The sequence below is a fragment of the Corythoichthys intestinalis genome, chromosome 18 (genome assembly GCF_030265065.1).
Source record: "Corythoichthys intestinalis isolate RoL2023-P3 chromosome 18, ASM3026506v1, whole genome shotgun sequence".
Taxonomy (NCBI): domain Eukaryota; kingdom Metazoa; phylum Chordata; class Actinopteri; order Syngnathiformes; family Syngnathidae; genus Corythoichthys; species Corythoichthys intestinalis.
The window spans coordinates 14,647,744-14,675,105 of NC_080412.1; the positions used below are offsets into that span (position 1 = coordinate 14,647,744).

The window sequence follows — 27,362 nt, forward strand, 5'->3', positions numbered from 1 at the left end:
CGAATAGTTTTGAGGGTGTTTTTGTTCCTAATATAACTCATGGATTAAAGCATCTCCCCGCGTAAACAAAAAACACATTAAAAAGCATATTAAGGACAAACATGGAGGGGGGGGGGCAGGTTTTTATTAATAATGGGGCGACTGATGATGCATTGTTGCAGTTTCTACGACCAAGGGTTGCGCAGCCCGTCAAACTGGATACACTTTATCTGTAGGGAGAAAAAAAAGGTAATTTGCAATTATAACATTAATTTATTGGCAGCTATTTACACTGATAGACGTCCAATCCATATGGAAAGGGAGGGTTGACAGCTATCATTTGGATTGGACGCCTGTCACCATCAATTTTGGAGGCCCTGGAGTGACAAAATCATGATAATTATGATTATTATTATTTCATTTTTAAGCTTTATTTCAAAATATCATTCTTGAAGAGAATGTCATCGGCCGCTAGGGGGCAGCGCCTGCCTGTATTGATGTAACTCGTACGAGTAGGGGGAAAATTAATGAGATTTATGCTGTTGCATTCATCGTGCTCCACATTTCTGTCAGTTTATCTTCTTATAATGTCAACTATGTATTTTGTGCTATATAATATATAGTGAGGTTCATGGTTGGTGAGGCACTGACTCCTTTAGTGTCAGATTTCCAAATATATAAACCAAAAAGGGTAGCTTATTCAATTGGCTACTGGTTATTTCATATCTCATCAGCATTGTTCACAAAACACGCACACACGGTACCTATTATCGATACGTAAAAGTAAGAAAATAACATGCATTTGCTCTACACCCTGGTGTACAAAACCACAGAATTCAATTCTGACCTTTAGTGAAATATTCAGATGTTTTTAAAACTTTTAATTCTGAAACTTTAATCAATTTATTACATATTGCTAAACAAAAAGTGTGAAAAGAAAAACAAAGAATTAGAATTAGTTTTTAAATATTCTATTGTATTTTTCTTGGTCTAAGCTCTTTTTTTTTTTTTTTAAATAAGATTGAAATGAAAACTGTTTGTGGTCTTGCGCCTGTCCTTCACCACAAAAACCGGCGTTACTTTGGAAGGGCATAGGTTTGGTCTCAACATTCGTAGGGACGATATAACAGCATAACCTGCATGTAGGTACACTTTTTGCTGGGGACGGGACATTAATTAGACCAAACAGACTGGATGAAGGGGGCAAAGGGCCACATTTCTCATGTATATGAACCTAATTAATTAATAGGCAAAATGATCAATGCAAAATAAATCCTTATCTACTGATAATAACTTTTACGTGCATTGGTTCAGATGATACACTGTTCGATTCAAACCTTTGTTTTCAAAAAATACTAAAGAAACATTTTGAAAACTTCCTGAATAAATGTCTGGTTTTTATTAGCAAACATAAACATAGGGAAAATAATTCACTTAATAATGGTAGGGTCAATTCTATCCTTACAACATATGGAACTATTGAAAGATCTAAATTCTCTTTATAACTGAACATTGTATCATGCAAAAAAGGTAAGGTTGCTTAAAAGTTGGTAGGGTCAATTTTAGCATGCTGAAAAGTTGGTAGTGTTATGTCCCTACCTTCCCTATGCAAACCTACGCCCTTTTAGTAAAAGTCCTCCTTATTTTCCTTTACTTTAAAAAAAAAATCTCTCCGCCTCAATGGAGAGGATTGCTTCAATTAGATCGTTCTGTGTTCTATTTGACAAGCCAGAAAACACAGTGGATGTGTCCAAATGTCTAGCTAACCTTTCATCTTTCTCAGCAAAACCATGTAATCGTTCTACATATATGCCACGTTTAGAAGAGCTACACGCTCATCGTTACCACGAAATGTTAACTCCTGTTTAGCTAGGATGCAGGTAGCATTAATGAAGTCTTTCAAACTCTTTTCTTTACCTTAGCTTTGAGGATGCTACCGTTGAGCTTCCGCTGTTCGTCAAAGCCAAATCGATCCTTGAGCTTCCAAAAGTTTTTAAAGCAAACAGGCTTTGAATGTGAGTGGTTGAGCTCTCATGTTTGCTGAGGCTTCGTGGTAGTTTTTTAATGTCACAATATCTCTTGTTAGTCCAGACATTGGCACAAGTTGAGAAGAAAAGGCAGGGAAAGCAGCAAAGGCGATTTTTTGAAGGACAGCCACATAGCCAGTCTTTTCGGGTGTACCAGTCCGTTTGAAAAGCGCGAGTTATCCTCTGTCCCGTAGTTTGAAGCAAACCTTTTAGCTCCGGCGTTGTGTTAACCGCGTCCACTTTTAACGGAAAGTCCAGTTTCACGTACGCCCCCTTGCAGTGCGGCAACCTGCGCCTTTTCACTGCGGTTTTATTTCCCATCAGCAAAACTAAATATGTCGCTAACAAACATTAAACTTTAAGGGTTAAAGACATTAGCCAGACTGAGGAAAATCAGGTCAAATAAACGTATCTGGAAACATTATAATGGCGACATGCAGATATACGGCAACCAGCACGCTCCAATTCCATGTATCAACCCAGTTTGTTAAGGATTGCGCAATCAGAGGTGAGGCTTTACTCGTTGCTGCCGCACCTCTCGTTTCATTTCTTTATTTGAACAGGAAATGGGCAAATTCAGCGATTTTGACTATAGAAAATGTTTGAAATGAGTCATACATAAAGAGCAATGGACAAATATTAATATAAATTTGATGCTATAATTATTTTTTTGTCATGATGACAGGTGAGGCTCTGCCTCACCTGCCTCCCCTGACCGCACGTCACTGCATATGTATAGACAGATATTTTATCATTCTTCGAATTACTTGTTCTGCTTTCTTGTGCTTCAGGGTATCCTCATCTCGGTCAATAAAAGAAAATTCTAAATTGACATTGGTGGTATTTCTTCAATTGAGTCACTCCTGGTTCTCTGTTACTGTACTTGATGGCACTGTGACATGATTATTCACTTTACTAACTGATTCGCTTGATTTGCACATTTATCCAGTTTTATTGCTTCTGCATAAGAAAAGTGGCTAAAAGAGAGCGTTTGTGCGTGCGCCGCCAACCTCATGCCAACTGAGGGTATCCGCGGGGAGTGCCAAGTGACAGTGGGGACACACTTGCTGCGTCTGTTGCTCCCGCTCCTTCTTTTCATCGTCTCCATCGGATGTCCCCCTTTGCCCCCAGATGGGCCCTTCGCTGCCCCATAGAGGGCGACAGGGTGCGTGGGAGGAACATGCCACACCGAAGTGAGGTCGAGGGTCTGTCTGGTAGTTTACCTTCTGGCCACCAGAGAGCAGCAGAGACGAGGAATCCGAATCTTGCTGCATCTCCAGAAGAGTGTTTAGTCAAATACATGGTATTGAATAATATTTACTGGTACAATGACTTTCTTTTTCTTTTTACAGAAGTGTAGCAACCTGAGGAGCTCTGGGATAACATTCCAGGTCGAGAGATCTGAGACAGTACCAGCACGGTTCTGACGGGCCACCTGTAAAAATTGGCACCATTGAGAAGGGAACAAAGAAGACATTTGTGAAAGTAAGTACTGTACTGCTCAACTTACATGAGAGTTGCACACGTTCTATGGCAATAGACTGAATGGTCGTACTTCAATGCCATTGACGGCGAGACACGGACACAATTCTTTTTAACCGGAATGATTCGCTACAAGCCCCTTCCAGTTCAAATACATTAGACATCTGTCACCGTCAATGGTAGTGAAAGAGTTTAATACCGTTAGCTATTTGTGTGTTTTACCGAGTGTGAGCTCTGCCTCTGTCGGTGGGGGGGCATCCATCTGCTTGTCATCACCTTCTACAGTGTTGTCTCTTGAGCTCTTGCTGTCATGAACCTGCTTCATCGTAATGTAAAGAACATGGATAGGATTTTTTTTTAACCTTGTCAATTTTTATTTTTGATTTAGAATTACAATAAAAAGCAATATAAATCAATTTTCACTAATGACCCCAAAAATTGAAGTAATTCTTCTTTGAATAAATCGGCAATTAAAATATCTATGTAAATATAATTATATATAGTAGACATCCAGTCCATTTGAACTGGGAGGGGGCTGCCAGTTCAAATGAATTGGATGTCTAGCGCCGTCAATGGCAGCCAGTGAGTTAACACAGACCAAGAAAAAAGATAAAATAGCAGAGCTCGACCGTCTTGAAGCATCTTGGTGGGGGAAAAAAATCTCCCCCTAAGCAAAAACTGACCTCTGTTTCTCCAATGTTTGCCTCACAATGAATCTGTCCTCCTCCTTCTTGTCCTTCCTCCACTTCTGCTTCTGGGTACTTTTTAAACCCGCCAACCTCGTCCTCACCTCCCCTCTTGTCAGCCTGGATGGAGGTCGTCCGGCTGAAATGGGATACACATATTAACCCCTATTCCCCTGACAACATGTCCCACGAGAAGGTCGTCATGCAGGCACCGAGGTGGCCCACCTTTCTTCCTCGCTGCATCCCTGCATGCCTTCTCCTGCAAGTCTTAGGCCAGTTTTTGTCCCTGCACCTGACAGTGTGAAACGGAAACTACAGTTGTTCAATATTGAATGAGTCCCAATGGCTCACAAGCAGCTTGCTGTAAAGACTCTCAGAGGGCCTAGGCTCGGGTGTCCTCCCGCTTTGGATGTAAACAGTAGTGAGCACCTCGCTTCTCCAATTTCAATACATTTTGGAAAATAGCAAGTTATTCACAAATTGTCAGCATAGTAAAATGATGCATTTTAATCACATGATATTAATGCAATTAGTCGCATTGTCATACAAAAATCAAAAATCAAAAGTAGTTTTTGACACACGATTATTATAAAAGCCAGTGGAAATATATATTTTAACTTGACAGTGTGATTAATCTGAGTTAATCCCTGCGATTAATCACAATTAAATTATGTATTCATTGTGTGGGCCTAAAAAATATATTTTTTTAAAAAATGAATTCAAAAAACATAAATGGAATCCTAAATGCCGATAGTAATCCACCAGATGGTGCCACTTCCCCCGTCAAAGGATGTAGCACAATTACACACCTTGTATTCAATTAAATTCAACTTGTTTTAATTAAGTGCACATTTACAACGTTGGGCGAGCGATTGCGTCCCATTCATTTTGACATACATTTAACTCTATCAGTGCCATTGACGATGATAAACATGTATTCATGTGGTGTCCAATCATCCATCTGCAAATGAGTTTATAACTCGTAGATCTCCAATACATTTGGACTGAAAGGGTGGCAGCAAATAAATGGATGCCAACCGTCTAAGACAGCCAATGAGTTAACACATCCAAAGAGATTTGACTTTTGTAGGCCACCAGCATCGACTGACCATGGCCAAAGTCAAAAGTCTGCCCTAGTGACACCCATTAAACGTGAACCCCTCCCCCACAAACCCCATCATGTCACACACACACATGCCTTTTTTGTCTCTCCACTTTGATGTGACGAGGCAGCCATTTGCAAAGCACAATCAACTAAATTACACAGCGAGTCGCTTGCTGCTTTCAGGGTCAGTGTGTAGAACTGTAATATGTGTGTGTGTAGGTGACTAGATGTGTATGTGCGTGTGTTTGTCCTCTAAGTGCACGGCAGGTAGGTAGTAATTGGAGTGACCCCCCCCCCCTCCACGCTGCCCACTCCCTTTCCGTGTGTGTGTGTGTGTGTGTGTGTTTGGTGGGAGGAGGACGACGACGGGAACATAAGTGGTGATGACTCACCACCAGTCTATTGTGCCAGCAGTGCAGCAGTGAGAGTGCTTTTTCCCCGTTCTTCTTTTTTTTTTTTTTTTTTTTTTTTATTGCAACAAGAAATGGTGAGACAGGATAAAAAGGATAGGCGGGGTAAAAAAAATGGGGGTAAAATGGAGTAGTGGTGGGATAATAGGCAGTGCACGACAGTGGCAGATGAGTGGAAAACACGCAAATGAGAGACAAAAGGCAAGAATGATGTCTCCTTCACTGGTTAATATTCACTAAGAGCTGACTCGATGAGGCATAATATGTCCAAATAGCGCAATGGGAAAAAAATGCTTGATGTCGTCCCCCCCATTGTTTGGCTTCTCAGAAGTAGGCACCGCACACAACCTTACAAAACTACAAGATGAAACATTGGGTACAGCTGAGATCCGATTTCAGAGGTATGATATGTGACCCATGGAAAAAGAAGTCACCGTAACCCATTTTTGATTTCGGCATCATCCAAAAGAGAATAAGCTCAGTATTTCAATGACATATCAACCATTTTGCCGTGATGTTTCATCTCTGACAAAAATGACTCAAATTAGTTCAAATGAACTATGACAAACAAGATGCAGTCCAGGAAAAAGTATTCTGAGTACAAAATGATTGCCTTTTATTTTAGAATCTATAGCTATACGTGACTTACAACTTGCTTGGATATGGATGGACACAACATTTTAGTTTCACCCAAGTGAGCTTTAACATATGACAATTCTCCATTTAAAAAGTATTGATAGCCAATTTTGACAACTTAAAAATAAAACTGAGAGATTTCCCTTTCTGTCTTACAGGAGGAAATAATATAGTAAGCTTTTTTTTCTATTCAATATCTTAAAATCTTTTGCCATTTCCTCAGCGTTTATACAGTACAGCAGCGTCAGCGTGTAAGGCAGTGAACAGTCGCGATAAGAACACAAAAAGTGATATTTAAGGAGTTCTTAATAATTGAATTATAGCTCTTTAGTACCGGGGATTTCGCACCGGAATCTATGCAATGGATGTTTTAGATAGATAACGGTGCTGAATTGACACTACAACAACTGATTCTGACTGTTAACTTGATGGCAGCCATTGACGGTCAACCCTCCCGGTTCAAAAAGATTGAACACGGAGTGCCGTCAATGGCAATTTATTATGATATTGACCCAAGGCAGAGGAGACATATGATCCAAGCTGAGGTCTGATACCTGGAAGAAAAAGGGAGAGGGCTGTGGAACTTGGACTACAAGGAGCCTGAACAAAGTGGGACCTGCCAGAGAGGAAAATCACTTGGACTGAGCTCTGGAGATTGGAGCCGTTTCGCATTTCTTTCCTGCTCCGATCAGTGTACGACACCCTACCGTCACCATCAAACATCCACAGATGTGGAATGAGGGAAGACCCATCGTGTAGGCTACATGGAAGGAGAGGAACCATGGCGCACATACTGGCAGAGTGCAAGACTGCCCTATACAGATGGCGCCATGACAAAGTCCTCCGGGCACTGGCAGACATCTTGGAGCAGGAAAGGGTCAAAAAGCGGCATACCAAAGCAAGACACACACCAGCTATCCAGTTCATTAAGGAGGGGGAGAAACCACCAGCCTCCAGGACAGCAGCCTGGACAGCCTGCAAGCGGCACTTTGTGGGAGATGAGGGTGGACCTGCGAAGGAAGCTACTTTTTCCCCAGGTTGTTCATACTTTGTTGAGGCCTGATGTGGTCATCTGGTCTGAGGAGGCAAAAATCATCTTTATCGAGCTGACTGTACCATGGGAAAACGGGTGCAAGGAGGCTGTGGAGAGGAAAGCAACCAAGTATCAAGACCTCATCCTTCAATGTAAGGAGAAAGGATGGCAAGCTTGGCTTTCTCCGATGGAGGTTGGCAGGAGAGTTTTCCCAGCACAGTCAGTATGGAAGACACTTACTGCCCTGGGAATTGCAGAACGTGAGGGGAGGGCAATAGTCCTTAGGTTGGGGGAGGCTGCAGAAAGAGCATCCTGTTGGCTTTGGAATAGTAGGGAGGAGTTAAGCTGGGGGCCAGGAGGAGGTGGGCAGTGACTGGCCATCACTGCCGGCCCACCAACTGGAGGGCGTCGTGGTTCAGGGTTGAAACGCCCAATGAAAGTTGGACGCCACCTGACGACACCTTCTCCTGGCTGAAAGCTACAGTCATCGTACCGCGACTGTAAGAGGTAGCATCGATGTAGATGTATTTATTAGTAGAATAATATTATCATTAATTTTCTGTATTTATATTGCTATTAAGTTATTAATAAAATAAATCTAAAACATATATAAATTTTTTTTTAAAAAGTCAAATTTCATGGTATTTACCTCATTGCTTGGCATTAAAAAGAATACACGTCCAATTCATTTAAACTGGGAGGACTGTCTATGAATGATCTTGTTTGGATGCCATTGATGCTGCGAGATGTCCAATCCATTTTGATTGGGAGCAAATGAATTGGGCGTCTCGCACCGTCAATGCCAGCCAATGAGTTCATCGAGTTCCTTAAAAATGGTTAAACATGTTATGAACTATCTCTGCCTTTTGTTCCTATTGTAGCCTTAAAATAATAGTTGGGAGAAAAAAATCGTAAATGTAATTTTCGGTGAAAAAAATCGCCAATTTTTCTTTTTGGCCCTGTCGTTCAGCGAAAACGAGTCACTTCGGCACGATAAGGTTGCAATGTAGCACTTGCAAGTCGGTGCAATGTCCTCTAAAGTAATGCGTGTGCGCACCCGTGCGTGCAGTTCTGCAGAGATATGACTCATGCGCCAATCACGTGACTCGTCAATCACCGCCTCCTTCCTTCCGTCAGCCTTTTGTTCCCATCCGTGCCGCTTTTCTCGTCTGTATGCTCTCATGTCTGCGTCAATGGTAGCCATTAAATACCATTTTGTGATAAAATAGCAGGAAGCCATCAAGAAAAATCACCTTTAATAAAATAATTGCTTTTATTTATGTTTTTTTTTTTTTTTTTAGGATAATATAGCAAAACTAGTGGTCATCATCATCATGCTGTTATGTACACATTGCACAGGCATGTTTTTATTTCACACTGTACATGTTACAATGCTTAAGGTGACATCAACAACAAACACTGGTCCAAACAGGCACCATCGCCATGCCGTCCTCCTTTTGTTGTCGATGTTTATTTTTTATGTTCACAGTTTTAATGAGAGAAGACAACCATCTTGAATTCTCCACACGGTTTTATTTTTTTCCCTTTTTTTTTGTTCTTTTTTTGAAGATGCAAGTAGAAAGACGTGCATGATGTCATTTTTTTGTTTTGTTTTCTTTTCCTTAAATAGCACAATCCCTGACACATTCCCAACCCGACCTCAAACTCCTCGATGAATTTCTTCAGGAAATGAACCAAAAACAGATTGCCCCCGAACACCGGGCCCACTCTGGCAGCCATGGTGGCGGGAGATTTCAAGTATCTTTATTTATTCATTTTTTTATGACAAAAAAATAAAGTTACGAGCAGCCCCCGCGTTACTTTTCAAATGGTGAACTTTCAAAGTCATCGAACTGGCTCACATAAAAAGACTGCAAAGCTCTGTAATTTAGTATCACCCGAATTGGTTGCTCGAAAGCAAAATGGCCGACTTCCTTTTTAACTCATTCATTGCTGATGACAGCGATAGACGCCATTTTTAAAAATACCATTCTAAAAGAAATTAAAAGTAAACACTTTTTAAATAGAAAAATAAATACTGCCAACCCCCGCTGTTTTTTAATTACGATTATCCCCCACCATCCAAAAAATTAAAAGAAAGAATAAGAGAATATTTGCTATTTGGTGGGTGCGCCTGATTGTCTGGAAATGACACTAATCAATTTTGTATTTTTTATATTATTCATATTTTTAAAAAAATAAATAAAATGATAATTCATGAAATACAGGCCTTTCTCCAGTAAAACAGTGGGAAAAAAAGAAAGTTTTAAACCATGTCTTGTAATATGTTCGAAACCATAATCGCAACAGTTGATATGTTAACAAACCTGTTCCTCTCTGCCATTTCACTCATAGTTCTTCTTTTACTTTTAAACGTGAGGAGCTATGGATTTTTTTAAAGATTCACTAGGATTTAAATAAAGTGAAAACATTTTATATTATTATATTTTAATTGTATTTTTCTTTATTTGTTAAAGCTGTGTTTAAGGACAGCGCCTTTTAGTAAGACTTTTTTTTTTTTTTTTTTTTTTTAATCAATGGCATAAAATAGTCCAAATTTCAAAATAATATAGATTTTCTATTCATTTATTTACCATAATTTTCGTATGATGAAACACTACTCTTGCCCATCATGTTGAACCCCACAGCTTATTTGTGGATTTTTATAGACAGCTGCACATTTCTACTGTAAATAGCCCATAATAAAAGGTGGAAACCTGCGACTTGTATCCGAATAGATATAATTTTCTTGTGAAATTTGGTGGGTGCGGTGGATAGTCTGGTGTGACTTATAGTGCAAAAATTAATATTAATATAATATTAATTAATATAATATTTTTATTTTTTATTTATTTGGTTTTCTGAGGAAACTGGGAAAAAATTGAAGCCGGTACAGTAGGAATGTTGTTGATGTGTTTCCTTATTTTCATAATTGTAAGTGGTAGTATACCGATGTGACTGCGCTCAATGTAAAAACGGTTAATTTCTAAATCATTGGCTGCCATTAACGGTGGTAGATGTCCAATCGATTTTGACTAGGAGGGGCCCTTCCAGTCAAAATGGATTGGATGTCTAGTGCCGTCAATGGGTGTTTTTGATATACATGTAATTCTTTTTTAACTACCACAACACATGCTATGAATACTGAACATATACTGTATGTGGGAGTAACAGAGATATGTTTCGTCTATCACTGTCAATTGCGGCCAAAGAGTTAACTCCAGAGATGGGTTTTTGACACTTTTTTTGTGTGTATTGTTATTATAGATATGCCAGTAGACTTTTTCGACCATAGGTGAGGTTGAATTTTTCTTGTGGTATTTAGTGAATTTTTAGGAGGGATTTTATTTGGGAATTATCACATAAATTCTCTGGCATTTTCAAGTCTCCATAAAGGGAATATACTCATTAGCCAGAAGAATAATTGACAAAGAGATTCCGCGGGGGCCCTGAAGCTCACGGATACAAAAGAACGATGATGACGAAACCTCGGCCCACCACATCTGGAAGTGTTTTGTGCTTTGGGGGTCCGCAGGGCTTCATGATGAGACTAGTATGCATAAGGCAAGAATTCTGGGAAAAACTGCAAAAGATATGTGTTAGTGGCACCTTTTTTTTTCTCACCACCCCCGCCCCCAAATTGTAAAGGCACCCGCACACATCCAATACAACCAAAGGCATGTTCTTTTTGTGTGTGTCAAATGTAACGTACAAAGACATGTTGTAAACATGGTTCCCGTGATGCTGCGTCATAGAAAACCTGAATGGAGACGGACGAACATACGCCGCCCTGTGTTCACATGGCGGTGTGCAGGTTAAGACCCACGCCCCACCCCATCTCATCCGCTCTTCTGACGGAACCCTATCAACAACAACAAATTGAAAAACAAATACAGTGGATTTAACAAAGCGGAATCTCATTCCTGCACCTTCCAAATGACTCATTTTAGCCTTATGATTACACCACACCCACCCGTGGGTCCAACAGCCCAAAGGAAAGCAGTCCTTCAGTACATTCTACGCTTCATGTAGATCCTCTCGATAAAGTTCTCCAGTTCTTCCTCACTGTCCAGCTGAGGCACCAGGCCGTCTTCCTCATAGTCTTCATTCTGCGGCGTGCCAGGGGGATAATAGAAGGGTGGCCGTCTCCCTCGCCGGGGTGGGGCCAGCGGCTTGGGGGGCGGAGGAAGCTGGTAGGTCCGTGGGTGGGGCAGGATATAGTTAGAGATGTAAGGGGCATCGGGCAGGTTGGCTGCCGGCCTCTGCTTCCAGCCCTTTCCCCGGTTCTTGCCCTGGCCCCTGTGCCTGCGCCAGGGACCCTGTGGCTCAAGATCTTGGGGACTGAAAGGCTGGTCTGGGGCAGGAGGGGGCTTGCTGTAGTACTGCGGCTTGGGGTAGGGAAAGTAGACGGGGTAGTATGCACGATATGGCTTTTGATAGTACGGGTAGGAGGGGAAGGCGAGGAATTGTTTCTGGGGTTTGTACCAGTAGTCAATGGGGGTCTGAGCCTGATACCAAAAGTCCTGTTTGCGCAACCTGCCTTTGTCCTTCTGCCACTTCTTCATGTGCTTGTAGGGGGCTTTGTAAGGAGCTTTCTTGGGGTTTTTGGAGGCTGTGTAGTGGTAGACGGGTGCCCGCGCCAGAGGGGGAGGCACTAGGGGCCGAAAGCGGGGCATCACGGGTAGGGCGGCAACCGCCGGAAGCTGCTGCTTCAGTTCTTTCCGCTTCTTCTTCTTCTCCTCCACATCGCTGATGATCTCAATTACATCATCGGCGGGCAGGTGCAGCTTGCTGCTGATCTCGATGAGCCTGTCGATCATCTGCTGGTCCAGGTCGTCCTCAGTCTGGTCAGGGAGGAGGACTTCCTCAGATCGCTTATCCTCGGCGGCGTTGCCGCTCTTCTGTCGTGCCTTGAGAAGGGACTGCTGCTTGCGGCCCATGTACTGGAGCAGCATGTCGGAAGCCACGTCAGCCAATCGCTGCTCTTCCTCGCGAGCCCGCTCTGCCTCCTCCTGCTGCCGTAGCACCTCCTGCTTTTCGGCCCTGGCCCTTGCCTCCTCCTCCACGCGACTCAAGCTCGCATCCTCCTCCTCCACCTCCTCCTCCAACTCGTCACCCTCATCCTCAAAATCGTCCATGAAGTTGCCGCCTTTGACGGGGGCGGCGGAGTTCCCCTGCCAGCGGAGTTTTTTTCCGGCTCGTGCCAACTGCGTGTTGTACGCCTTGTAGCCCTTCAGAGGTGGCAGGATCTCATTATCTTGGAGGCCCAAGTCAATGTTCTGGAAGTAGCCGCGGATCTTGCGCTGCAGAGAGCTGTCTTCCCCGTGGGGTTCGGGTGTGACGAAGCTGCCGAGCGACACCGTCTCCAGGAGGTCCACGGCAGATTGCCCTCGGCTCCCCTCCTCCTCAAAGTCTCGGATAACCTTGTCTGCATCAGACCGTTCCCTCGTCTCGTTGACCTCCACCAGGCTAGAGGACGTCTCCCGGCCCACGTGCCCCTCCCCTGGCTCATCCAGCGCTCGCAGAAGGAGCCCGAGCAACTGCATCGGGTTGGATCCCGGTACTGTCTGCTCGACTCGCGACTTGTTGTAGCCGCCGCCGTCGCCTTGGGGCGGCGGAGCGAGTGCGGTATCCTCTGCCGCCCCTCCCTCCTCGGCCCCTCTGTCTCCAGTTTCGGTCTGCACGGGGGCGGTGTCGGCGTCCAGCGTCAGAGTGACAGCGAGCAAGACCAACAGGACGAGACGGGCTGAAGGAGGGGTGTGATGGCTGGTCATGACCATGGAGGGCAGGCAGGAGGGAGGTGAAGCACCTGTGGGGATGGGGAGAGAAAGGGCACAAGACGCAGGACAATAAGACTTCAAACAAAAAGATGAAATTATTTTTTAAAACTCATTCACTAGCGGCAATAAACGTCGAAGTGCATGGGAAGGTTGGCAGTGAATGATCATGATACAGTGCTAAAGACTTCACTGTATTTAGATTGGGAGTGGCTGGTATAGTTCCCAATTCAAATGTTTGGACGTTTATCTCTGTAAGTGGTGAGTGAGTTATATAAATAATAATTCACATATATGTTTTATTTTTAATAATTTTTCGATTCTTTATTATTAATATTTTTCGTTTGAATATTTCGTCAAATGACATGTAAAAAAATAATATCTTCGACTGAAAATAAAATTAAATGGAAAAAAAACACATTTCAATTTCATTTCATAGTATTTAACTTATTAACAATGATTGACGTCCAGTTCATTTGAACCATGAGGACTGGCTCTGAATGCTCCATTGACGACACTAGACGTCCAATCCATTTGGACTGGGAGAGGCTGGCAGCGATCGTTCGCTCATTGGACTGGACGTATAGCGCCAAATGAATGCCCTATAAAGGGCAAATACACTATGAAAGAAGAATCACATTTTCCCCAAAATATATTGCACCGTCTTTAAATTGAATTGATGGACTGTCGTTTTTTTATTCACCTCCACAAAAATACAGTTAATTACTGTATCATAATAATTTCTATTTCCTATAGATATACCCATGCATCTTGGATCACAAGTAAATTGGAGCGATTGAAAGCAATTACTTTCCGAGTGATGCCATTTTTTTGACGCAATGAATTGGCGCAACGGAGACATTTTTCCCCTCAAATGCGCCCACATTCCAGCAACATTTTGTTTTACGTCAAGCCTGTATTTTACCGATAAAATTATCCGTTTGTTTTTCAGACCAAGCAAAAATACTCAATAGAATGCAGGTCTCACCTCCTCAGACTCCTCACGTGAGCCAACAAAACCGGTAGGGGATTGCGCGCACCGGCCATCTTTTTTGGACGCGCACAATTGTCACAAGTGCATTTGGTGGCAAAAAATATATTTGTATTTCAGTTCAAATGAAAGAGAAATCCCACATTGGTCTGTTAGTCAAGGCGACGGCGCCACGCAGCTTGGAAGTCATGCGTAAAAAGCTGCAAGGCACGCTTGAGTTACTTGAACCCCCACGCGCGCCCGCTCACCGCTTCCTCCTCCCAAGCAAATAGCAAATTATCTGGATGGTCCATTTGAACCCCCCCGCCCACCGCACCCTCTTTGCGGGAGGAGTGTCGGTGATGCCCCCCTCAACGCCCCCCCCAAAAACTGCTTTGTCCTGTTTTCCTCGATAGCGTGGGTACGTGTTTTCCTAATGTGGCGGAATGCTTGCACAAGATTCCCGTTTTAAAAAAATCCGCTCCGCTAAGCAACACAATTTTTGTATATTTCCTTTTTAGAAATTCATAAAAATGTTTTTTGCAACGAAACACGTGCACCCTCCACAGTTCCCTCACTGTCCAGCTTTTCTACGTCATCATAACACGTTAATTGAATTAAAAAAACGTAGACTTAAAATACCGATAAAATGTGTTTTAGAAAAATAGACGTGATTTAATTGGGTAAATGTTGCTTTTAGCAAGATTTAAGAACGAAAAAAGGGAGTTTGTCATTTTGTGTTTTTAAAAGAAAATCAATTTGGCGCAACATGGCACGTGCCAATGCGGGTTACAGTGTAATTATGCAAATTTCGTTATGTTTTAATTCATATTTAATTATTATAAACCACGAGAAAAGATCAGATTCGATAGTTTATTTATAAATTTATTTTACCTTAAAAATTAAATGCACATACAGTGTTAACACAGGCACTTGAAAATAAGCGTTAAAAATCCCACAAAAGGATGAATGAGTGAATCAATTCATTTTGTCACCTACCTGGAGTCCCACAATTGTGGGCTGGTGGCGTGGGGGTGGACACGCAATGGGGGGAAATAGTCAAAGTAAAGCCAAAAATATGAATCTCATCAAGACTTCAGAGAATTCAACACTCTTCTTTTTTTCTTCTTCTTCCTCTCAGCCTATGAGCGACATTTAACAATATTCTTTTCAAAATGTTATACTTTAAAAAAAAAAAAAAGAATTTTGATGTCACTTGATCGCATGCACCTGATATATAGTAGTAGATGTTTTCAGCACCACGGCCAGCGCAACTTTATTGTATATACCCTCCGTGGAACCACGTGACTACATCAACGAGCCCCCCCTCCTTTTGCTCTATACGCCACCCCCAGCTGCAGGCTGTGCTGACGTCACGTCCATTGATGAGAACGTTGGTGTAGCGATGCCACCGACGCCCCCTCATGTCCCCCCTCCACCCTCACCGACGCCCCCCCACTCCACTCCCATTCCCTCTAGCATGAATGAAGGGAAATGGCATGAATGAAATTTTCCTCAATGAAGAGGGAGAGTAAAAGATGGATGGATGGCAGCCATTTTACAAGCCAGCTTCCTCTGCATGTTTAGGGAAAATGGGGAGGGGGTGACCTCGTTAACGAGCTATCAATTAGTGTTGCTTTGTATGTGCTGATTTTAACTAATTCACTGCCTTTGGCGTCGATATATGTCCAATCCATTTGAAGTGGGAAGGTTGAAAGCGAATAAATTCTTGGTTGGATGATTGGACACCACATGATTGGACATCTATCATTGTCAATAGCACCGAAAGAGATTATTGCATGTCTAAATGGATTGGAAGTTAAACGCAGATTGTCTGATGGGATTAGTGTTAACTCTTGCAGTGCCATTGCTGATGATAGACGTCCAATTCATTTAAATTGGGAGGAGTGGCTGCATGCTTAATTTCCACTGTCATTGACAATGCTAGACGTTCAATCAATTTTGACTATAGGCAGGGGCTGACAGCACAGATAAGGGGAGGGAAAAAGACAATAGTTTTGCAATTTGTTTTAGGGATGTCCCCGATCCAATCACGTGATCGGAAATCAGGCCGATCGCACCATTTTTCAGAGGATTGGAATCGGTTGAAAAGGATCAGGTTTTGGAACTTTTGTTACCAAAAAAAAAAAAACTACCTTTTTGGTATTGGATCGGGACTGTTTCGGCAGATTCTCAAAATCAGTTGACTCTGATTCGGGTGCAAAAATATTCGATCAAGACAGCCCTTTATTTTCATTGCTCTGTATCGGCAGATTCTCAAAATCAGGTGAATGATTCGAGTGCAAAAATATTCGATCGAGACAGCCCTACTTTATTTACATTGCTTGTGTTCAGCATTTAACAACATTTTAACCTTAACCCGTTATAGGGGATGGGCAAGTGATTATTTTATACAAAACCGTGTAAAAAGCTGGCGTCTACAAACGTGAAGAACACATTTTGGTGAATAAACAAATGTTCATTTGGCCCTCCTAATCAGAATGAATTGGGCGTCTAGAGCTGAGTTCAATTTGTCTCCTATAAAGGCTTAAGAAAATAGTGTTAAAAGAGTGTTCCATAAAGGGTTATTGCAACACGCGACAACCTCTGTTTGATGAGATTGCATTGCAGGGAGGGGGGCAGCGTTATTGGGGCGCCGAAATGCTTGATGACGGCGGTGGTCGGGGTGCGCCGCAGGGCAGATGTTGGCTGATATCAAGGCCTTGGCATTATCAACTGCCACTCTGCATTAGCCGCCCCCTGCACGACAACACTCCCCACCCCTCACAAACCTGCCGTCACACTGACTCACTCGACCGCTGCGCAAAATCTCGCCACCTTTGTTCGACAAAAATGTAGCATTTTCTATCAAATTTGGATAGAAAACTTAGGGAAGGTCTCCTAAGGTACTCCGTAATGATCTCGTAAAAATGGCCGCCAAAGGGTTCATCATTCTCTACCAATCTCTCTCTCGCGCCGTCTGGAGGAAGAGTTAATTAAACGGAACAAAAGGCCATTCATGCGGGCCTCGCAGGGTCTTAGCTTCTGTTTAACTCTTAATAGGAGGAGTGAATATTTTGGGGGAATTTAAAAAACTTTTAACATAATTGATTAGGAAGTTCATTTTGTTTGATAAAATCAAAACAAGATTTACTAGGAAATGCCGTTTCTGGAAAGGTTGCGAGGGGATGCATTGATCTACTGATGGGTAAACTCCCGTAGGTCACTTCCTGTTGATTTAGGGTGAATTCCTGTTGATTTTGGGCCACTTCCTGTTTAATTAAGTCCACTTGGAGGTCACTTCCTATTGATTTGGGTCGTTTTTAGGTGACTTCATTTTTATTTTGGTTTTGGAGCAGCTGTCAGCCCTCCCATTTCAAATGGATTGGGTGAATGGGAGGACTGGCTGAGAATCATAGGGTGCATTTTTGTTTTTATTCATTTTCATTGTATTTTTTTTTTTTTTTTTAATCATTTTAATTGTATGATTTTTTTCAATTAATTGTATTTTTTTTTTTTTTTTTTCAATATAAGAGAGAAATAGCGAAAATACAATACTGTAATTTTTGGACTAGGAAAAGTACCCTCCAAATTTGCCATCAAATAGTAAATATTCTCATATAGACAGTATTAATTTATTTAGTTATTTATTTTTGTATTAAAGCAGGGGGGATTTATATTCTTTTTGTGTTTTTGGTCATTTATTTGCCCCCCACACACACACACACCTGTCCTGTTCACATACTTATCGAGAAGGGTAAATCTGAGGGTAAACTAAAGGCTGAAATAGTTTGATGTGCCACTTGGGAGTTTGGTGTATATACTCATTATGGTTGTTGTTTTTGTGTGTGTGTGTGTGTGTGTGTGCCCGCAGCTGGGCAGAGAAGGGGTGTTTAGAATTTTTTTGATTGAAAAGGGGGAAAATTAGTAAATACTTTTTCTTTTTCTTACATTTCTTTTTTTTTTTTTTTTTAATATTTGCTTTATATTTGAAAAAGAAAGTTTATTTATTTGCTGTAATAATCTAAAAAAATAATACAATTATAACAATAATAACAATATAACAATAAAAATTATATGTATTGAGACATGGTGTGCAAACATGTGGACATCTCATTTTGGGTCACATAAGCCAAACTTATATCATACCAAATGTTATTATTATGGCCCACATGACCTATATTGTTATATGGATTCACGTTTTTTAGGTTTAGTTAGTTTTTGAATTGCGGAAAAATAGTCATTTCCTTTATAAAAGTTCAATTTTGCCAAGGATAAAGTCTGTCTGTCTTGTATTGGTGGGACCAGAACATATAGACGGGCCACTTTGGCTGCAGCGTCTGCTGGTTCCGCCTCAGTGTTGGATGTGGTGTTTACTGAAGCGCGATGTGGAGATTGATGGCGGGTGCTGATGTCCTCACGCTCCCCGTGTGAGATGCCTCATCAACCCCAAATTTGCCACCATCAGTCACTGCCGCTCTGTGCCCCCCCCTCACACCTCCGCGGTTGCCTCCACCATCTCATTATTTAGGGGCGGCGAGAGAAGGTGGGAATAATTTTTGTGGGCCGGCTGACAACAAGTCGTTCACGGGGACGCCAAATTTGCGGCTGGTGGCGATGGATGGGTGTTCACAGCTCACTGAATGCTTTTGACTGCTTTATGGATTCATATTCATCATGTTTGAAGCACTATGGATTTTTCATTAAGAGATCCTCACAGTGTAGAAAACAGCTCTTTGCTGACAGGCTACACTTTCTCTGCGCCTTTAACTAAATGGCTGCCATTCACGACGATAGACATTCAATGCATTTGCACTGGGTGGGACTGGCAGCGAATTAACAAATGTTCATTTGCTGCCAGCTCTCCTAGTTCAAATAGATTGGACGTCTACTAGTGATAAACTAACAATCAACTCAATTCAATTAACATCAGGAGGATGATTAGGAACCACATGATTGGACGTCTATCATCGTCAATGGTACTGAAAGGGCAAACTCCTTCTGGCGCTCATGTGGCGTAGCTAAACATCCTGGTTATTTTTATTTTCCTGTTTTTATGCAATTCCCTGGTATTTTTGTGTACAACGTTAGCATGAAACTTTCTGAAGTTTTTGTATAGACAAGTTTCCAAGGTACTTTCGCTTTACTTCCTTATGTCTGCAAGCCACTTCTGTTTATGAATTTCTCCATCCAAAACAACAGTTGAGCTGGAGTAACATTACTCATCAAAATCCCTTAAAAAAGACAATTTGGAAATACCGCATCCATCTGCCATCATCACGACAGGAGAGGACAACATGTTCATGAAGGCAGATGTGGAACCAAGTTCATGCCACCACAAAGACCGTTTGTTTTTGGAGCCATGTTGCCGCTGTGTTATGGAAGGTATGTTCTTCCTATCCCTGCATTTTCAAGTGTCCGGTGATCAAAAAATAATAAAGCTAAAATCTGGCGCATGAAACGACTTGTTGCCTTTGATATTGCTATCACGATGATGATTGTAATTATGATGATCTTTAATATTATTTACTCCAACTACTGTATTTGCTGCTAGCCTGTTGCTAATCAGTACTTGTAGATGGCACAATTATGTCAACGCTAAATGCAAGTGTTAAAAATTTTGTTCGTTTGTTTACCGGTGGAAAACGCTGTTAGGCAAGGGAAGATAAGTTGATGTGCCTCACAGCAACACTTACTATATGTTGATGAGATATATCGAGACTACATCGTTCTAACTGGGGTTGGCTGAGTGGCTGGGGCCGGAGGCGGTGGCTCGCCTTGCGGCGGAGCGTCAGCTCGATCCCGAGATCTAACTACGAGCTTTTTAACTGCAGCAACTTTAAGATACATTATTGGAGCTGGATTTACTGACGACAGCAGGAGGAAGCCCGTCTGGATGCCGCCGAGAGTCTCTGTAATGTCGGGAGCTCTGCTGTCTGATAATACATTCCTCGTAAGCTCAACCTTCGTTAATATTTTTCTAATAAATGTATAAATTGTTATATATTGACCTGTTTTGCACATGCACCAATCGTTTTAGATGAAACAAGAAATGGAATCATGCTGTCCAAATGTTTTACTGCGATCAATATCTGAATGATCAACGAAGTGATAAGAACAATCATACAATCTCATCTACGTCATGCTGAATCCATTTTTGGAGATTCCGTGGGTTCCTCTGGCTTGATTGTCTAGTTTTTAATTTTGTCAACACACTGCTTACTTCAACCACAATTAATGTTGTTCTTTCTAAACCGGAATTTCCACATTTTCCAAGATGGCGCCGCCCATATTTTGCTCAGGAAACTTGTCTATACTTTTGTTCTCTGGCATTTTCCTGTTGTTTTTCAAATCAACTTGCTAGTTTGTTTGAAACCAACTTGTGAAGCCGAAGGGTTGACTGGGAAGGGGCTGACAACACAGATAAGGGGAGAGAAAAAGACAATAGTTTTTATAGGAAGAGTGACTGTTTGGTAATTTACACAAATTTAACTTTATTATTAATTAATAGTTAATGCAATTTCTGTAGAAATTGTGTGGGAATGCTTTCATGCCGCATGGTTAACTACCTGTTGATTTTGGAACATTTCCTATTTATTTTCGTCACTAATTTGGGGTCAGTTCCATATAAGATGATAGACGTCTAATCATGTGGCTCTTTTTATCCTTCTGCTTGAAATTTAAATGAGTTTGTCACTAGGAGACATCAATTAATTTGAAGTGGGAGGGTTGGCAGAGGACATTCGTTCTTTCGCTGCTGCCCACTTTAGATGGATTGGACATATATCGCCGTCAAAGGCAGCCAATGAGTTGATCGAGTGTAGGATGGTGGAAGATGAGAGCGTGGGCATTTTTCCCGCACGGACTGTCACATTCCCGTGGCTCCATTGTGTTGCATGAACCTTACAATGCAATTACTTGTCCATTTCCAGCTTCGGTCGAGCGACATGGCGTGGGTGGTTGGGTGGGAAAGCGTATGCTTATTACCCGGCTCCGGTTTTATCACTTAGAGGTGTGGGGCGTCCGACGGTTGCATTAGTGCACACATACTGTAGAAAGGGAGTGATGGAGGCAAGGAAAGTGCGAAAGAAACAGAAAGAAAAAGACCAGCGCTCAGGTTCATCATTGTCCTACTTGAGCACCCTCGCCTACACGCCTCTGCATCCACAAAAGGAGGGGGAAGTAATTGACTCATTGCCTGCCATTGACGGCAGGGAATGTTCATTTGCCCCTCCTATTTAAAATGGATTGGACGGCTAGCTCCATCAATGGCAGTCAATGATGTCAATGAATTAACCCTAAAAGGGTTAAAACTGGCGCTGAGTTTATTTGCTTTTGAACTTTATGCTCTTTTTTTTTTTTTCGTGTAACTAGTTTTTGTGTTAATTATCACTTCCTGTACTGTTTGTAAACTAGTTCCAGTTAGGAAAACTTCATGAACAACCTCCTGCCTGGATTACTAAATAAAATATAGGTAGTCGTAAGTAGTAGCAGTAGTAATTGGTAAGCGAGTAATTCTGCGTTGAAAACTAAGAAGTATAGTGCAACTTCCTGGTTTCTGAGTGAAATTGGGAAATATAGTGCCATTTTGAGGACTGGAGAAGAATTACAACTCAATTTTTTTAACTTTTAGCAACGGCAGAAGTCGTTCACAAAAAGGTCTCTCTACAGTGCCTTGCAAAAGTATTCGGCCCCCTTGAATCTTGCAGCCTTTCGCCACATTTCAGGCTTCAAACATAAAGATATAAAATTTTAATTTTTTGTCAAGAATCAACAACAAGTGGGACACAATCATGAAGTGGAACAAAATTTATTGGATAATTTAAACTTTTTTAACAAATAAAAAACTGAAAAGTGGGGCGTGCAATATTATTCGGCCCCCTTGCGTTAATACTTTGTAGCGCCACCTTTTGCTCCAATTACAGCTGCAAGTCGCTTGGGGTATGTTTCTATCAGTTTTGCACATCGAGAGACTGACATTCTTGCCCATTCTTCCTTGCAAAACAGCTCGAGCTCAGTGAGGTTGGATGGAGAGTGTTTGTGAACAGCAGTCTTCAGCTCTTTCCACAGATTCTCGATTGGATTCAGGTCTGGACTTTGACTTGGCCATTCTAACACCTGGATACATTTATTTTTTAACCATTCCATTGTAGATTTGGCTTTATGTTTTGGATCATTGTCCTGTTGGAAGATAAATCTCCGTCCCAGTCTCAGGTCTTGTGCAGATACCAACAGGTTTTCTTCCAGAATGTTCCTGTATTTGGCTGCATCCATCTTCCTGTCAATTTTAACCGTCTTCCCTGTCCCTGCTGAAGAAAAGCAGGCCCAAACCATGATGCTGCCACCACCATGTTTGACAGTGGGGATTGTGTGTTCAGGGTGATGAGCTGTGTTGCTTTTACGCCAAACATATCATTTTGCATTGTGACCAAAAAGTTCAATTTTGGTTTCATCTGACCAGAGCACCTTCTTCCACATGTTTGGTGTGTCTCCCAGGTGGCTTGTGGCAAACTTTAAACGAGACTTTTTATGGATATCTTTGAGAAATGGCTTTCTTTTTGCCACTCTTCCATAAAGGCCAGATTTGTGCAGTGTACGACTGATTGTTGTCCTATGGACAGACTCTCCCACCTCAGCTGTAGATCTCTGCAGTTCATCCAGAGTGATCATGGGCCTCTTGGCTGCATCTCTGATCAGTTTTCTCCTTGTTTGAGAAGAAAGTTTGGAAGGACGGCCGGGTCTTGGTAGATTTGCAGTGGTCAGATGCTCCTTCCATTTCAATATGATGGCTTGCACAGTGCTCCTTGAGATGTTTAAAGCTTGGGAAATCTTTTTGTATCCAAATACGGCTTTAAACTTCTCCACAACAGTATCTCGGACCTGCCTGGTGTGTTCCTTGGTTTTCATAATGCTCTCTGCACTTTAAACAGAACCCTGAGACTATCACAGAGCAGGTGCATTTATACGGAGACTTGATTACACACATTTGGACTCTATTAATCATCATCGGTCATTTAGGACAACATTGGATCATTCAGAGATCCTCACTGAACTTGTGGAGTGAGTTTGCTGCACTGAAAGTAAAGGGGCCGAATAATATTGCACGCCCCACTTTTCAGTTTTTTATTTGTTAAAAAAGTTTCAATTATCCGATAAATGTTGTTCCACTTCGCGATTGTGTCCCACTTGTTGTTGATTCTTGACAAAAAAATTAAATTTCATATCTTTATGTTTGAAGCCTGAAATGTGGCGAAAGGTTGCAAGATTCAAGGGGGCCGAATACTTTTGCAAGGCACTGTATGTATCTTACACAAACTACTCATTATGCATAACTATGCCACTTTTAGCTGACGGGAAATGCCAAGTCATCCTTTTGAATGCATTTATTACTGCTTGAACAAGCTGTAAAATTGAATACATAACATAAGCCATTTATTTTACTGGCAACCAGGCAATGTTTTTCTTGGAATAACAATAACAGTATGTTTTTTAAAAAGAAGTCTGAGGGCAAATTTTTTTCTCTTGATTTAAAAAGCCTTTAATAAGCAGGAATTGGTGACGCAGAGCTTGTTATTCTCAGCCTGAGGTCGACGAGAAGCTTTTAACAATCTGTGCGAATGGCGGCTACCAAAAATAGCGCGGCAAATGACATAAAACAGATAAATAACCACTTGAAAGGTCATCACGACTTTTGGAAAAAAAGAACCCGCTGCATTTACAAAGTTTGGCCGCAAACTATCAACACGGGAGAAAAAATGCCACTTAAAAAATGAGTAAAAATTGCTTTAGAACAAGTGACTTTCTGCTTATAAAAAGTAACAAAAATCTGCCCCTGGAAACTGTAAAAACTGTCTTCAAAATAAGCTTTAACTTCTTACTGAAAGTGTAACTTTTAAGGGATTTCATCGTATTTGAAGTGTAATGAGAAATCTTGATAAGGCAAATGAAAAAACTAATTACGCAATGCATTCACAAGATCTAAAATTCAATTCGAAACTACACTTACGTACAAAGAAATCAATTCATGACCAAAGTCCAATGTGAATGAGTTCAACCAGATGTGATCAGATGACATCAAAGTCAATGAATGAAATTCAATCTAAATGTAATTCAATTCAATGAAATATAATAAAATGAATCATGTCAGGTATTTCCAGTGTTCCCGTCCCTGTTGTCACTTCAGAAGATGAAAATATGTACGGAAATATGAACTCTTGCAATGTGAAGGGAAGCGGATTATGCACACGCGCACATAGTTCGGAAAGCCCCAGGCACCATAGACAAGCGAGTGCTCCTCATTGCAACGAAAAGTGTTATCACTTATCGGCACCGCAGCCCGACTGGCAGGGAAGTCATTCGGAACGCCCCAATGTGCCCGTGTGAGTCATCGCCAACACCTGAGGTGCCAAAAATCTGTCATCACTACCAGATGTTTAGCTCGCCCATATGGAGTTGATACATATGAATTGTGCCACTTTGCAGCTCACGTTAATATTGCAAAGAACGTAAATGTATGAAAAATGGAAAGGGAATTTACAGTATTTCAGACTATAAGGCGCAGATGAAGTGACAGTACTTTATTTTTCCCCAAAAATTGTCAGTGCGCCTTATGTCTGAATTCTGTTTATTCTCAAAGACATCAATGACCTATTTTGCTGCAGCAATTTATGATACTGTTCCAGTAAAGTGCTTAAGACATATACTCGTCAGTCCCACAAATAAAACAATAAGTAAAATAATAAATAAAACAAGAAATACAAAGTTAAAAAAAAAAAACAAATGACAAAAGCAGTACATTGATGCACTAATCAGGTACGCCTTTTGTATAAAAAATACACATGTTCACTAAGGGTAGTTTCATACCGCAGGTCTTAATGCACAAACCCGATTTTTTTTTGTGTTTTTCCGACTTGAGTCAGGCATTAACTGGACAGTCTGAACGGGACAGGTCACATAAAAGTGCACCATTTCAAATCTGATCTAGGTCACTTTCATATGTGGGTAAAATCTGATCTGGGCCACATAGTGTGTAAAGTCCCCCAAATCAGAATTACTGCAGCAAAGCGCGATAGAGACAGGGCGTTACGTTAGCGATGGGGCTGTGCACTAGTTTTAACGTGCCTTTTAGGGAAGAGGCGAGCTTGACAGCAGTCATAAAAAAATAAAATGGGGGAGGGTAGGTGGATAAGCTTGAGAATGCTCAGTTTTCTTTCTGTGCTCCAAATGAGCAATATTTCAAGATTGCTTACACGGCCGAGGTAAACTGTCCGTATATGTGTGCGTCATGCACTCACAGTGCGTGCATGCTATCAATCCATATAAACTTTGAATATAAGACTCAACGGGGATTATTTACTTCTGTTATTTGTGTCCTCTTTTTGGAAATCAAAATATGATCACCCACAGACTTCATAATATATTGACGGGACGCGGGGCCGATTAACAGGGGGCCTGCATTGTTGGCGTGGCCGTCAAAGCTGACCGAGTGGAATCACAGACAAAGAGCTTTTTCCGTTAAAAAATCTTGTGAATAAATGCTTAAATCCCTCAATTCTTTATAGATATGGATGTAAAACAGTCTCAATTCTTGGCTAAAAGCAAATAAAAACCATGCAGTTAGCATTTATTTTACGTAAATATTGCGAACTATGACGCCAGTGCCGTAGCAGCTAATTTCTCCCATTGATTTTTTTCAAAATCCATGCATGGTAGGAAAAATTTAATAATTACCTTGAATCCTCGAACAGGTCATTCCTGAGACAATCCTTCCTGTTTGTATGTGGTATAGCTTTTGTACTTTTTCAACCTAAATCCGGCGTTGGATCGCTGCATGTGTTTTGAGAAAAACTGCGACCGACCCCGACCGACTGACAATTCTGTTTCAAGAAATGTATTGCCGATACCTATCCGATACTCATCTTTCCAGTAAAGATAATGCGACCAGTAAATCATAATTTTTGTATTAAAGTGAGCCTTGCTGATACCTTCTTAAGAAATGCTGTGTTACTATCATGAGGTTCTAAGGAGAATTAGTCCCATTTTTGCCGACTGGTTTGATTTACAGCAGCCACTAAGGGTCTTAATGCTAAAAACACAAGGACACTGAATTGAGTTCGATCTTGTGACAAAATCTGATACTCCAAAAATAGCTGTATCAGACGCCGATACCAAGTATCGCATCGGGAAATCACTCGTTTTTATGATACATCAGTTTTTAAAGTAAACCATAATGTTTTGGAGCTAACATACGCATTTTTTGTAAACCTCAAAGGGACAAAGTGTGAGTTATTGCTGACCTTGTAAAAAAAGAAAGGAAAAAAATAAAAAGGCAACAACAACAAGAAGCTGAGCTTGTATGCCTTCAGCTCCTTTCAAACAGATAGTGCAAAGAGGAATTTTCCCATTTCCTTTATCTGTCACTTGGCACGCTGCTCGGGCAGCCGCCGGTATGTTTGTTTGCTGTATGTAAGTGCACGTTCTAAATGCGCCTCTTGTCTCCGCTATCATTTTCACGCTTACCCTCCCTTCCTCGTTCCTCCTCCATTATTGCGGCGTCCGCTCATTCTCATTTGCCTCCCTATCGCGCTGGCGTGTATTCCATTTATTCCATTTCCAGCAGCGGATGCTCTTATCGCAGCCAGTGGCAGCGGCACACGCCCCATTTCTAATAATTTGACCCTTTCACGTATCGCTAAAAGCAGATATTTCTGCGGTTTTTGCGCTGGAGAACTCAAGGGGCTAACCTTTTTCGAACTATATGGTTTGTTGAGCTATGTGGGCAACACTGTTCTTGATTAAGTGCAGCAATTGGCTGCCATTGACGGTGCTGGATGTCCAATCTTTTTTGACTGGAAGGGGCGAATGAACGAAAGCCCTTCTGTCTTTAGAGGATTATGTTTTGCTTAAATTACCAAATAGACTCAAATTACCAAATAGAATCATTTACCCTATAGAGGGCTAAAAATATGTTAAATGTTGAACAAAAGTACAGTGAACAAAGTAGAAAACCACTGTTTTAAATCTATTTTTCAACCCCTATTCGTGCTATCAGGCCCAAATACAAAGTATTAACTTCACAATGACACATGCTGTTTCTCATGGAATAATCTATTGAAATATTGGTTGCTAGATTCCCCATTGAGCAAAAACCAACCAAAAACCCAAATTGATATTATTATTTTTAGTCACTCGCAGGAAATAACTCACATTATTGCCCAAGCCTACTGCCACTTCAAATTTGACGAAGGAAATTGACTA

At 41.5% G+C, this 27,362-nt stretch overlaps 2 protein-coding genes across 4 annotated transcripts; both read right to left on the reverse strand.

The window, feature by feature from the left end:
- Positions 1-119: 119 nt before the first annotated feature.
- LOC130906420 (uncharacterized) lies at positions 120-4,489 on the reverse strand. Of its 2 annotated transcripts, none has more exons than XM_057820754.1 (6): positions 4,400-4,489; positions 4,172-4,313; positions 3,711-3,804; positions 3,371-3,441; positions 3,017-3,274; positions 120-209 (listed from the first exon to the last, which is right to left on the reverse strand). In XM_057820754.1, exons 1-6 carry the CDS (start codon positions 4,423-4,425, stop codon positions 165-167), a joined length of 636 nt encoding a protein of 211 aa, XP_057676737.1. In that variant the 5' UTR covers positions 4,426-4,489; the 3' UTR covers positions 120-164. The 2 variants fall into 2 exon arrangements, with proteins under 2 accessions (XP_057676737.1, XP_057676736.1); XM_057820753.1 differs by having other exon boundaries at positions 3,711-3,807.
- A 5,722-nt stretch (positions 4,490-10,211) lies between these two features.
- si:dkey-175g6.2 (uncharacterized) lies at positions 10,212-15,344 on the reverse strand. 2 transcript variants are annotated; one of them, XM_057820745.1, is made up of 2 exons: positions 15,105-15,344; positions 10,212-13,167 (listed from the first exon to the last, which is right to left on the reverse strand). In XM_057820745.1, exon 2 carries the CDS (start codon positions 13,136-13,138, stop codon positions 11,366-11,368), a length of 1,773 nt encoding a protein of 590 aa, XP_057676728.1. In that variant the 5' UTR covers positions 13,139-13,167; positions 15,105-15,344; the 3' UTR covers positions 10,212-11,365. The 2 variants fall into 2 exon arrangements, with proteins under 2 accessions (XP_057676728.1, XP_057676729.1); XM_057820746.1 differs by lacking the exon at positions 15,105-15,344 and adding an exon at positions 14,124-14,403.
- Positions 15,345-27,362: the final 12,018 nt, after the last annotated feature.